Source organism: Mauremys mutica, chromosome 13 (assembly GCF_020497125.1).
Source record: "Mauremys mutica isolate MM-2020 ecotype Southern chromosome 13, ASM2049712v1, whole genome shotgun sequence".
Taxonomy (NCBI): domain Eukaryota; kingdom Metazoa; phylum Chordata; order Testudines; family Geoemydidae; genus Mauremys; species Mauremys mutica.
This window is the reverse complement of record NC_059084.1, coordinates 25,357,293-25,371,123: the sequence shown is the minus strand read 5'-3', so window position 1 is coordinate 25,371,123 and position 13,831 is coordinate 25,357,293. Positions and strand designations below refer to the sequence as shown.

General features: G+C 48.2%; 1 protein-coding gene across 4 annotated transcripts in view; it reads right to left on the bottom strand.

Moving 5' to 3' along the window:
* Positions 1-13,831, bottom strand: part of GGT7 (gamma-glutamyltransferase 7) — a 50,305-nt gene that overhangs the window by 22,499 nt on the left and 13,975 nt on the right. For all 4 annotated transcript variants that reach the window (XM_044984638.1, XM_044984637.1, XM_044984636.1 and 1 more), the window contains exons 3-7: positions 12,926-13,077; positions 9,494-9,611; positions 8,161-8,228; positions 6,910-6,983; positions 4,636-4,829 (exon numbers count right to left, since the gene is read on the bottom strand). In XM_044984638.1, the coding sequence (XP_044840573.1) occupies positions 4,636-4,829; positions 6,910-6,983; positions 8,161-8,228; positions 9,494-9,611; positions 12,926-13,077 (606 nt within the window). The remainder of the gene's footprint in view (positions 1-4,635; positions 4,830-6,909; positions 6,984-8,160; positions 8,229-9,493; positions 9,612-12,925; positions 13,078-13,831) is intronic.

Below are 13,831 nucleotides of genomic sequence, written 5' to 3'. Positions count from 1 at the left end.
GGAGAAGCCTTCATATAACTGCAGTTGGGTGTGTCCCTGCCTGTGTAAAGGTTTGTGTAAATGCAGGGCCGGGAGCAGTCTGCAGCTTGTCACAGCATCACAGTGAGTAAGGGAACCCAGGCTGGTATGCCAGAGGGTTCCGCAGCACCTCAGTTCCAGGTTGTACCCCGGCGAAACCCATCACAGTCAGTACAAAAGACAGAAAGGCAGGAGATGTGGTGGATGCTCCATCACTTGGCATCTTTGACTCAAGACCAGATGCCTTTCTTGAAGATATGCTCTAGTTCAAGTACAAATTATTGGGCTCAAGAGGGCTTACTGACAGGGAAGGGAAGGGCAGCTCCCTTCACTACAGGAGCGATTGTGTGAAATTCCATGGCCTGTGTTTACAGAAGGTCAGAGCAGATGATAATTGCCCCTTCTGGCCTTAAAGTCGGAGTGTGTGTACTCACAAAACCCTCGGACTCCTACAACCAAACACACACGGGCCTGGCTCCCTTCACTTACGTCCGTATAAATGAGAGTAACTCCACTGAAGTCAATGGAGTGACACCAGTGTATGATGCGGTACGAGATTCAGGCCCATGGCTGCTCTAGCTAGTGCTTTGGTTTTCCACCCCAAAGATCAGACTAAGCAGACTCTGCAGTTTTGGGCTCTGGTTTTTCATAATGAACCACTCAACGTAGCGAGAGGATACCGGCTCAGGTGGAACCATTAACAGATGAAGCACAGGAGCAGGAGAGTTAATGCTTTCCCATGTGGGGCATGTTCATCTGGGGCACAAATAGCCTGAAGGGTCAGGGTGCAAGTCAGGGTTTGCACTCACATGCAGCGCAGCATGCGTACGCATCATCTCGTCTGCCTAAGATGTGCAAATTCCCACCTGCACTTGCCCCTTTGAAAATGTGGTCCATGGTTTTAATCCCCACTCCCTGCACCAAGCAACAGATCCATCCCCAAAGATAAAGGCCCTAATTCAACTGCATTACACTCCAGTAACGCCACTGAAATCACTTGGCCACTGACTTGCACCAGCTGAGGCTCTAGCCCAGTGGAGTCACACCAGCATAAAACTGAGTACAGCAGCTGCTAATCAGGCAAAAGGCGTGTGAATGATATGCAAAGGGAGCAGGCAAATGATAAACAAACAGAGGTCGTATCAAATTCCCAGAACAACACTCTTCCCACCTGTGCCTTTCTGCATTAGGAGGGAAAAAAGGGATCCGGTGTCTTGCAGACTTACCCGACTGCACATCTTAAATGTCGTTTGTTCAATCAGAACAACAAACCACTTTAAGCTTATCTGTGAGCTCAGTACTTTGCTCTTCTGTGCAGGGTAGGTTTTAATCAGGAGCTTAACTCCATTGCCTGGCATATTTTTTTGTGCTCCCAATCCTTTGCTTTACTCCTGTTTACAGAGCTCCCCCTTTGCCTGGCAGCCACTTCTGTGCAATTCTGCAGAAGCAGAGGGTTGGGGGGAGGGTGGGTAATGAAACAGGAATTAGCACAGCATAGAGATGTGAGCTGTTCCCCCTTCTTGGAGATATGGAGAAAGGCCCAAGAACTTGTTGCAAGTTCTGTGTGATTACTCTACAAACAGCAGCTTTTCACACTCAGGCCATGGCATTTTGGGAACACTTGCAAAATGAACAGAACCCTGGGAAGGGAATAACTTTCAGGGTCATATGGGAGGGATCACCACTCTCCAGTGAAATCCGGAAGTGCAGCTTTTGCGCACGTGCTTTATTCTTTAGTGCTTATTTTAACACAGATGACAAAGATAACAAAAATAGCAAAGAGAAGAAAGGTATCTAATCTGGAGTAAAAAGTCAATATCAGATTTTAAAACAAGATAGGCAAGATCAAAAGAGTAAAATATAACAAATAATCTTTGACAGGTTAAAGAGATTTGCCTATATTGTGAAACAATGGTCATTTTTCAGAGTAGCAACCGTGTTAGTCTGTATCCACAAAAAGAACATAAGTTTTGAGCATAAGCTTTCGCAATTCAGCCCCAGTTTGGAGTTCTTTGTAAAGAAAGATCATATGCTAATCGCCAGAATTATTCCTTTTCGGGAAAAGGAAGAGGAAGAAAAAGACCTAAGAAAAGCCCAAAAACAAAGTAAAAGAAGGTAGGAGAGGAATGATAGGACAGAGAGGAGAGGGGGAAAAGGGGGAGAGGGACGGGATACACTGGAAAGATGGGAGGGGACTATGATCTCAGGTAGCACTACAAAACACAAGGTTACCTGATGGGTGAGGCTACAATTTAGTCATAGGTATTTTTAGTAAAAGTCATGGACAGGTCACGGGCAATAAACAAAAATTCACAGCCGTGACCTATCAATGACTTATACTATACCCCTGACTAAATCTTGGCGGGGGGGTGCTGCTGCCTCGGGGCTCCCCGGGGGGCACTACTGCAGAGGGTGCCCGGGGGGGGGCTGCTGCTGTGGGAGGGGCCTGGGGGGCCGCTGCTGGGGGGGGCACACCCCAGGGGGCTGCTACTAGGGTGGTCCCCATAGCCAGCCGCACCAGCCACTGCTCAGGTGGTCCCTGGGGCCAGCTGCCCAGGGCCGTCCAAGCAGCAGACAGTGCACCTGGCCCCGGAACCAGCTGCTTGGGTGACCCTGGGGTCAGCCACACTGGCTGCTGCAGAAGTCACGGAGATTGCAGAAAGTCACGGAATCCGTGACTTCCGCGACATCCGTGACAGACACGGAGCCCTACTAATGAGCAATTTAAATGATTATTCTGATACTTCCAGAAATGGGGACCATACATCCATACACGTATCTATTGGTTCCATTGCTGCCAGGCTCCCCAAGTCCGAGCACCATTCTGCGATGGCTGGGTGCACTTAGGAACTGCCACCAGGTCGAGTTAAACATTTGGCTCTGATCAGAGCTCTGTGCAGCCCACATTTTTCCCCAAGGATTTGAGGTTCCAAGATGGATTGGTTAGGCCTAGGGTGGTGTGGCCAGCCTGCATTTCCACTCGGGTGGAGAGAAAGAAATTTCACTATTTACCTCAGTCCAGAAAAGACGGATCACAGGGCAATCCCATAATATGTGCTGTAAGTTAGCACTGAAGTGCAGCAATTTTAAACATGAAGTCACTTAGAAACTGGAACTTTTCATCTCTGTTCCTTTTCTTCAGACCTCCCTTCCCACTGTGGCGCTGCCGAAGCAGAGGGGGCATCAGAGAACTTTCTGAACATGGTAGCCTCATTACAGCAAGTAGAACGCAGCTCAGAGCAGTCCAAGATGGTGACTGAATAGCTGAATGAGTCATTGAGCACAGGCTCTGAGACCACAGGCTATCATGACCTCTTGTTTATGTATCAGCATGGCAAAAAATAATACATGCTGCTTCCCTAGTGCCGTTTGCTGAGAATCCCAAAGCATTTAAAAAGCATTAGCTAAGCATCACAACAGCCCTGCTTACCATCTCCCTTTTACAGATGGAGAAACTGAGGCACAGAGCGATTAAGCCCCATATTTTCAAAAGAGCCCCCTAATTTTGGTTATCCAACGTTAGACCCTCTGGCCTGATTTCCAGAGGTGCTAGGCATTTGTACATCCCACTGATCTCAGCTGGGGAAGTTGGTGCCTAAGTGACTTGCACAAGGTTACGCAGTGAGTCAATGGCAAGGCCCAGGAGAAAACCCAGAATTCCTGACTCATAGTTCAGTGTTCTAACCAAAAGATAATGCTCCCTCCTTTATAAATCAAGCCTGTATTTATAGGACTGCAGGAATCTCCTGTCTATAGAAGTTACTAACATAACAAAACTAAAGCAGAGCAGCTGAGTAATGAATTGTGAGTGTGGGCAAAGGCTGGGTAGCACTGGCACCTCTCTCAACAGCAACTTACACAAAACCACATCAGTGCTCACCAGGGAAAATTTGGCTACATTAACTATGGTTGTGACTCTGACTCAAATGCTTTGAAAAGGTTCAGGGAATGGGGTCTTCATGGTGAGGACTTTCACCTCAAGGTCCCCAGTTCAAATACCCCATAGCTGTCACTGACTGAAAGTCATTATCGTCTGATAGCTTTTTGGTGTGCAAAGAGTTAGTAGCATAATTTAGTGGCCAGTTAGTAGCCACTAACTGGCCACTAAATTTGGTGGTCAAATGGAGGATTGTTCTCTAATGCCTTCCAGCACTTTTCCTAGGACATAAATTTCCTCCAAAACTTTAACCATTCAATCCTTACAGACTAGTCCTATCAAATGTAATAGGGATTAAACAAATGGGGTTCTCCAGACATGATTGTAAAAACCTATCGAATTTAAGATAATTAGATCCTTTCTGTAGTTTCTCTGGGACATTTTGATAGAGGAAAGAGTAGATTTCACTTTCATAGGTGATAGCGCCGCTTCATTGGTCACTTACCATGGTTTAAATTGGATTAACTCCACTGAAGTCAATGGAGTTACACAGAGGTGGGAGAAAAACTGAGCGCCAAATTTTTATTTTTAATCACTCAAGTCAAAACGGGCTACTGCTCACCCTCAGGATGCGTCCGTCCACATTTAAAACAAGGAACAGCTAGGTGGCACCATTATCTGTGCTAGGTTGCACTAACTATGCAATAATCCATGTGCAGGTAAGTACAGACATAGCTCACCTCAGTAATGATCTCCTGGGTTAGGTTTCCATCATAGAAGGCCGAGACCCCTTCTGAGCCAACGAGATCCAAAATAGTGGCTAGATCGACTCGCCTCACAAACATTCCAGGCAACAAAGGCTGGCCATCTGGAAGGAAAGTCTCTCTGAATTTGTCAGAGTAGTTCAGCTCCTTCAGTTCGGTGATAGCTCTGGCTGTAGCAAGAAAGGTAACAGCGGTGTTACAAGAGGAGACCACCTAGGACATTCAGATCACCCCCAGAGACCAGCTGAAGAAGATGGCCGCCAATGATGCATCTGCAGCCTGTATAGTTCTGCTCTCTGGTTTGTTAAGAGAGGGGTGTGAACATGAGAGGGATTCCCATCCATTGCCCTCTTTGAAAAGTGACAGATAGTCATGGATCATGAGGGCAATAGAATCATCATGTGACCAGTCAACAGTAGGAGATGGGTTGTCTTGTGGCTATAGCGTGAAATTTGGATTAGGGATCAGGATTGCATTGCTGGATCTGCCACAGATTTGCTGTGTCCCCTTGGGAAAGACATATTGGTCTGCATTTGTTGTGCACGCTTGAGTGCACATAGTGCACTTTTGCACATTGTGTACGGAGAGTGTTTGATGCATGAACATAAGGGCAAGCATAAGTGTGCAAATCCCCTGCCTGGAGTTGGACCAGTAGATCCACACGCACTGTGGCTGGCACTAGGAGGTCTAATTTGCTTCTTGCTCTCCCAGCCTGGTCTGTTGCACCTTGACCTCCATCCACTAAGAACTCCACTGCTAGAGGCAGCATAGGAATGCCCAGTATAAGCGCAGTCCCTGCCTGCTACCAATGCTCATAAGAACATAAGAATGGCTATACTGGGTCAGACCAACAATGGTCCGTCTAGCCCAGTATCCTGTCTTCTGCCAGTGGCCAATGCCAGGTGCTTCAGAAGGGAATGAACAGACCAGGTAATCATCGAGTGATCCAACCTGCCATCCACTCCCAGCTTTTGGCAAACAGAGGCTAGCAACACGTCAGAGCATGGGGTTGAATCTCCGCCATCCTGGCCAATAGCCATTGGTGGACCTATCCTCCATGAACTTGTCTAATTCTTTTTTGAACCCAGTTATAGTTTTGGCCTTCACAACATCCCCTGTCAATGAGTTCCACAGGTTGACTGTGCGTTGTTTGAAGAAGTATTTCCTTCAGTTTGTTTTAAACCTGCTGCCTAGTAATTTCATTGGGTGACCCCTAGTTCTTGGGTTATGTGAAGGAGTAAATAACACTTCTTTATTCACTTTCTCCACACCAGTCAAGATTGTATAGGCCTCTAGCATATTCCCCCTTCATTATCTCTTTTCCAAGCTGAAAAGTCTCAGTCTTTTTAATCTCTCCTCAGACCGAAGCTGTTCCATACCCCTAATCGTGCTCCATTCCAGCAGGTCAGCTTTCTTTGGGTATGTCTACATTGCAGCTAAAAACCTGTAGCTGGCCTGCGCTCACTGACTCAGACTCATGGGGCTCTGGTTGCAGGGCTGCTTAATTGAGGTGGAGACATTCGAGCTCTAGGACTCTGTGAGGTGGGAAGGTCCCAGAGCTCAGGCTACAGCCTGAGTCCAAACGTCTACACCACAATTAAAAAGCCCCGCAGTCTGAGCCCGACAAGTCCAAGCCAGCTGGTACGGGCCAGCTGTGGATGTCTAATTGCAGTGTAGACAGACCCTTTTTGACACAGTCTGGCCATCTGCAGCCTCCCCAGCAGAGGGGCCATGCTCTAGTGAATGTGCAAATGTAAAGTGAATCAGGACTCCAGCTTCAGTTCAGGAAAAGTCTAATGGTAGCATAGGAGTGTCCACCCAGAAAATTATGGGAAAGACGTGTTTGAACATTAGGGTGAGAGGTGCCTCAGTAACAAACCAGATTAGATTAGATAGATGCATTGATTTGCACTGCACCCGCCCGCACTATCAATGGGAGAACTCCCAGAGACTCCAATAGTGCAGGATCTGACTCCATGTTTCCAACATGCTATTTCTAACGAGAGATCAGCCCAAACCAAAGAGTCCACCTAGGAAAGATCCACTCTGGATCTTTCATTCTCTGCTGTTCAGATTTCTAACCCTGATGCTGTGCATTTCCCTGTCTGAAGAGCATTACATTCCAGGAAGTTAACCCGCAGCCACATTCCAAACACATAAATGCAGCCCCCTTCTTCCTTAACATATGCAGGAGGAAATACTTCCTGGCATACATCACACAGGACCCCTTTGCTGCGTTAAGGTGCTCACCCAAGTCATGCGTGACATTGAATCCATCCTGGGCAATGTTGGCAGCAAGACCCAAAAGTTCTGACCATGGGAGTCTGGCGAAGAAGAAAACACAAAGAGAAATCTGCATTGGAAATGGAGCACAGTAAAAGTAGAGCTGTCTTCAGGGGACTAGCACTGGGGTTAGGACAGGGATAAAGTCAGGATATGTTTTGTTGGAAGTCTCCTTGTTGCAGCCAGAAAACAGAACTGAGACACTGCCCCCCTCTCCGTAGCCTTGGGAAGTCACTTAACACCTCCCTTCCATGTTCCATCTATACAATGGAGGTAATAAGATTGATCTACTGCACAGGGGTGGGTGAGAGGATTCCTTGAGTAGAGCTGATCAGAAAACACAATACTTTCCATGAACGTTTTTGAATGAGGCGGAAAAAAAAATTCATTTGAAAATTTTTGCAGAATTTTTTTAGAAAATGAAAACCAGAAAAAAAATCAGGTTTTGAAAAAAAAAATGTTTTCATTTTAAACTCACTTCCTCGCTTATTTTTCCCCTGCAAATGGCAGAGAGAAAGAGATGGATCCCAAACTTTTCAATTTTCATTTCTTTGTCGAAAACCCAGAAAATTGAAACCAAAATGAAATGTTTTGTTTTGGCCAAACATCCTTTTTTATTTTTATTTTTTTGGAGGGGGGCATGGGGGGGGTAACAAAATCAATCTGTTCTATTAGTTAATTAGATTTTTATCTAAGTTTGTGGTCTGGTTTTCACAGGGATCAAATGCCCTTAGCTGCCACTGAATTCAATGAGAGTTGAAGTGCTCAGGTCATCTGAAAACTGGGCCATAGACATGCGACTGCAGGCACATCTATGATAACTGCACATGCAAATCAGTCCTGTGATTGCATTTGTGAAATTCTGAAAACCCCAGCCAGTGTTTGTAAAGTGCACTAGGGACAAAAAGTGCTATAAAAGTGCTGCACTTCAAAGGGAGAGACCTGGAAAACAACATGTCCCAAGGGAAAGTGAATCAGTAGCCTATCCAAGAATATCAAGAGAGTCGTGTTGCAGGGTGAGCTGCGGGGCAGAGCTTACAGGGTCCTGCCAACAGCAAGATCCTATGGCCATGGAACCCACACTAGAGCTGAATCTGCCACTGACCAGAGATTACAGCGTGAGCAGCTGACAAGTTGGAATAAGTGGGTGTTTTATCCTGCAACGCCTTTCAGTAGAGTGCACTCTGTGCAGAGCTAAACCATATGAAATATTCTTACCTTCCATGTAACTGATGTGCCTTGTGCATCCCTTGTATCATGCCTGGCACCCCCACCAGGAGACCCGGCTGGACAAAAGAAAGCACAGAAAGGAAGAGTCAAGTCACCCTAAGGACACTGTCTCTGATTACCATAAAGGAGAGGCCATTGCTCGTCATACAGAAGGGTCTTAGCATATTTTCCATATGAAGTGAAAGACGCTAAAGATGCCAGAAATGTAGGTACAAGGGTTGGTGACAACACAGTTAAGGAGTAAAAGCCTTTGGGAAGAAAGTGGGGCAAATTCATTCCTGATGTAACCCCAATGATGCCAATGGGATGAACTCAGTCCCGTGACATGCAGCCTTTGCTATTTATCTGTCTAACATTTTGGATATTTCTAAAAGTATGTCTACATGGCAAAAAAAAATAATAAAAAAAATCGCACAGCAGAGAGTCACAGAGCCTGAGTCTACAGCCTCTGGCTCATGATGCTTGTGCTATGGTGCTAAAAATAGCCATGCAGACATTCACACTCAGGCTCGAGCTCAGGCTCTGAAACCCAGCCCCCTCCCTGGGCTTGAGAGCCCAGGCCCATACGTCTACATGGCTATTTTCAACTCCATAGTGTGAGCCCAAATCTGTAGACCCAGGCTCTGAAACTCGCTACTACCCGGGTTTTTGCCATGTAGACATACCCTCAGGCGCCTATCTCCTTGATATCTCACTCTCTGAAGTAGACTGTTCTTACTTAATTTCCCTTATCCCCAAGCATGACTCAGTTTACTCATTTCCAGTCAGACTTGCTGGCTCAAGGGATTTCTACGTTGCACATGAAACATTTCCCCTCTAGGCCACCAGGGCTAATCTGGGCTGGCTCAATCATGGAAAGATGGTCGTCATCACGGAAGTGTTCTGTGGCCTCTGAAGAACAAGTGGGTGAATCTCCATTCAGCTCCTAGTGGACAAAAACCTAGAGCTCCTCGTAGTCAGTTACAAAAACCACCATCAGGACTGACAAACCCTCCCCTGCTGTTGGCAGGCTCAGGAGAGTGGGCCATGGAGACCGAACTCCCCTCTCCGCCCTGGAACGAATGGCTCCAGAGTCGGACTGAGGAGCGGTGTGGGGATGAGGATGCTTGACCTGTGTTTGTATCTGTTCTGTGAAGAGGGGATTTGATACGCCAGCACCTTTCACCCAGGCTAAATTCCCCTCTGAGTAACAGGCCTCCCACCACTCGCTGCCCATACATTATTGCCGGGAATCAGGGTTAGTGGGGACTGGAAGGAGAAGACATGGGAACGTTAGCAAGGAAGCCCCACGAAAAGAAAATATAAAGGTTCTCCAGCCCACCTTCAGCTCCCAGGCCTTCCGAAGGCCTTCCTCCTGGATCCCAAAGGGGGCTGTCTCTCGGAAGTCAATCACCTGACTCTTGTTCTTCCGGATATCATGGACCAGCATGACTCCCCCACTGCAAAGGAAGAGCACATTGGGCATCCAGAGCTCCTTGCTGTCCACTGGACTCCCCGAGCATTTACTAATGCAGCTGTGAGCCTGTACCCCATTCTGCTGACTTCATGGGCGCACACAAACATTTACTCCTGGCAGGCAGGCAGAACCATCACAGCCAGGGAGAGTGACTTGGAGGCTGTTCCGTTTTGTGCAACTTCACCTTATCCGTTAGCTGATGCCAGTGACAGAATCTTTATCACCGGTGATGATGATATAGGAAGCGGAAAGAGCTCAGTCTGCGTTTCAGATCCCAATCTCTGATCTTGGATTTGTAAGATGAGCACATTTGATCTACAGGTGAGCACAAGCCAAAACCCTGGAGAGGGGCTGTATTTGAAATCTAAAGCAAGGTCCACATTTTGAAAATGGCCCTATTTTCAGAGTGGGCCAGAGCAAAGTACTGGCTCCAAACACATCAGCTCAGACATGGGGGTGTACAAAATCCAGATCTAAAAGCTGCTGCATGAGCCTATTTCTAACTTGTTCTGGAATCCTTATTAACTCCGATGATGACTGGTCGTTTGTTAAGCATCACTATTATCTGCACAACACACACAAAATACAGTTAGTCAGCACTCTTAATAATTTACAGAACAGGGAAAATCCCAATGTCCTTGGCAGATGCCCACAGGGAAAAGCAGGATTTGGTGTGAAGGCCTGGACTGGGATTCACGAGACCACAGTTCACTTCCCAGCTCTGTCACAGACTTCCTGTGCGATCTTGGCTAAGACCCCAGATCTGTGTCTCAGTTCCCCCTCTATAAAACAGAGAGGACAGCACTTTCTTTCTCCCATTCTTTGCCTGTCTTCTCTGTTTCGATTGTAAGCTTTTGGGGGCAGGGACTGTCTCTCCTGTGCATACATCCTAGCACAATGGGGCCCTCTTCTTGACTTCTACGGCTATACAAACAACAATGCAACTCCACTTTCCAACGGAGTAATTACAGGGACTTGTTCAACTACGGATTTTACCAGGTTCCTTCAATACAACCTTCCCTTTACACCAATATAGCAGCTCTTTGTGTCCTAACTGTTTATATGACCCAATAGAAATCAGTTTCATCCAAGAAATGACTTATTTATAATCTCTACCACACTCGGGCTCCAGAATAAACATTCAGATCAAGAATGGGCTTGTGTCACCCTAGGAAATCATGCTTCTGTGTGTACAATGTGGCCTGTTCTGCTGCAGTTGAGATCACAGGAATCATTTCACATTTAGTGACCCAAGTACTCAGAGGCCCACATGTCATAATGGGCACATTCTAGCATGCATTAGAAACCATTACAATACATCTACAAGTTTAACAACTAAAACCTGGTGGGGGAGATCATGAAGAAAGGTGTGAGACAGTAGAGAGGAAGGTGATGAACCAGCAGCGTTCAAACTAAAAACACCTTCAGAATCAAAAATGTTGAAGCTTTTTTTGAAAGTGAGATTATTCATTATTGTTGACTATTGCTCATAGATTCGAAGGCCAGCCTAGTCCGACTTCCTCCATAACACAGACCATAGATTTCACCAAGTGATTCCTGCATCAATCCCTAAAGCTTGTGGTTGGACCAGTGCATATTTTAGAAGGGCAACTCATTTTGATTGAAAGACTGCAAGTGATGGAGAATCCACATTCCATGGTACATTGTTCCAATAGCTAATTATTTGTGCACGTTGGTTTAAAATTTAGTTGTTCACTTGATGCTTTAATCCCCAATTAGAACACAGGAACTCTGTGCCTTAGAAGTCTTGGGTAAATTGCATATTTCCTAAATCCATTCCCACCTAGTCCATCCATTTGTGGTTTGTTCTGTTTTTTTTTTTAATCCTAAACAGAGATTTAGTAACAGGCTTTGGGATCAAACCGGAGTTTCCACTTACAACAAAAGATTCTCAAATCCGAGTTGATGAGACATTATCAGGTGACAGCATTTATGTAACATTCCCTGGGACTTCCTGGTGTCCTGGCAAGTGCAGGGTTCAAGTCTCACTTGCATAACATCTTTTGAAACTAACGCCAAAGGGAGGCAGCAGCTCCAGGCAGTAAGCTAGACTCGGGGGTGGGGAGGTCACATGGAGTCCAAGATGGTGCAGTTGGCACTTTCCTCCAGCCCCCTCACTCTGCACATTCCTCCAGTTTAGATCTCCTTACATTCACTTTGTCCCACCAGGAGTTGAGGGAACGCCCATATAGCAACATGCTGCTGCTGCTGTTGTAATAGGGCCATGATTTACAGGTGTAACAAATCTTATTCGGTTCTCAAAAAACACCAGGACAGATCCACTCAGCATACCTGGGGTGGGGGAATAGGGAGCATTCCACCCCTGTTTAATCTCTCCCGATCCTGGGGGCCAGATCCACCCCTACACATGCTAGAGCAGACTCAGGGCTGCTCTAGCTTGTGCTTGCTGGAATTGCCTTCTGGGAACCCTTCAACTGGTCCTGGATCATCAGAGTGCAGCACACTCCAGCCATGCCTCTCTCCTGCCACTGGCCCATCTTAGCAATGCAAAGCAGCCAGAAGGATGGGAGAAAGGATCTGGTCTACCACTGTCACAATGATTTGGTAGCCACCCTTGCCTCCCCACCAGCATCCAGCATGATAGTTTAGAATAAGGACTCAATTGCACCTGTGCTGGGGGTGGTGCAATGGCAAACCTCCGCAGCAGAAGATCTTAAAAGCAGCATGCATGACTCAGGGCAGCATGTGTCAGCCTGGCTCCCAAGAACTCTCCCCACACTTCCCTGTCTCTGCTGGCGGCTGCAGAGGGGGTAAGGTCATAGCCCTCTCCCTTTGAGGAGGCTAACACCATCATCAGCACTAGTCTTGAGCAGTCCTTGTGCGCAGGAAGAGCCAGGACAGAGCGTGGCCAGCCTTGTCTAGAGGTACACAGAGGAGAAGGATCTTTGTAGCCTCTCCCCTGCTTTCAAGGCTGTGAAGGGCTCGTCGGGCTCCATCCCTATAATGAGGATGCAGTGGAAGCCTTCCCCATCGCCAGCCGGCAGGTGCACAAAGGAGGCGAGAAGCACGGAGTCGAATGACACTTTGTGATCCCAATTCCTCCCGTGCCCGTCCCCAGAGCACAGGGCAGCCCTAGGGCTGCAGCACAGAGAGGAACTCCTTTCGGCTCCCCGGCAAAGCTCTGCACCACTTGCCTGACTACACTCCTAGCCTGACACCGGCCCCATTGCCCTGCTGGTTCTGCCCCCTCAGCACGCCACCACACCAAGTGGGCCCTCTCAGCAGAGGGGAGCACAGCGACCGGTTTGCACCTACCCGCCGATGCCGGACGTGTGGGGGTTGATTATTCCTGCGCACAGAGCTGCGGCGATGGCTGCGTCCACTGAGGATCCCTGCTTGTTGAGCACCTCAATGCCCAGCGCCGTGCAGCGGGCAGCATCGGTGACCACGGCACCCTGGTGGAATATCTAGGAGAAGCAAAGCCATGCGGTAGGAGAAAGGCAGCGCCATCTGCTGGCGGAAGGAGCATTTCCCACGCTCGCATTCAAGCCCATGGCAGGGCCTGGTCTGGGGCCCATAACGAACATGGGCAGCTGCCAGGGGCGGCTCTAGGAATCTGGCCGCCCCAAGCAGGGCAGCATGCCGCAGGGGGCGCGCTGCCGGTCGCGGGTCCCGCGGTTCCGGGGGACCTCTTGCAGATGTGCCTGCGGGAGGTCCACCCGAGCCGCGGGACCAGCAGACCCTCCGCAGTCATGCCTGCGGGAGGTTCGCTGGTCCCGCGGCTCCGGTGGACCTCCCGCAGCCATGACTGCGGAAGGTCCGCCGGAGCCGCCTGCCGCCCTGCCAGCAAAATGCCGCCCCAAGCGCGCGCTTGGCGCGCTGGGGTCTGGAGCCGGCCCCGGCAGCTGCAGATGGTTTATGTCTGTGTGCAATTCAAGGAGTTGGTTTTAACCTGTAAATGGCTGAGCAGTTGGATTCCTGACTACGTCACTCCTTGTGCTGCAGCTGAGACTGCCTGGCCTGACTTCTCCTTAGACAAAAGGCCTCCAGCCACTGCTACCGGTGGAGTGCCAAATGCTCTAGTGCAGCCGGTCGTTCCTACAGCCACGCTCTAGCCCTAGATATACCATGTTATGTCACAACCACAACTGGCACCTGGACAGGGCTGAGAACAGCTGGCCTCTTTGTTCTACTCAAACCTCTTCATGTTTTGTACGTTTT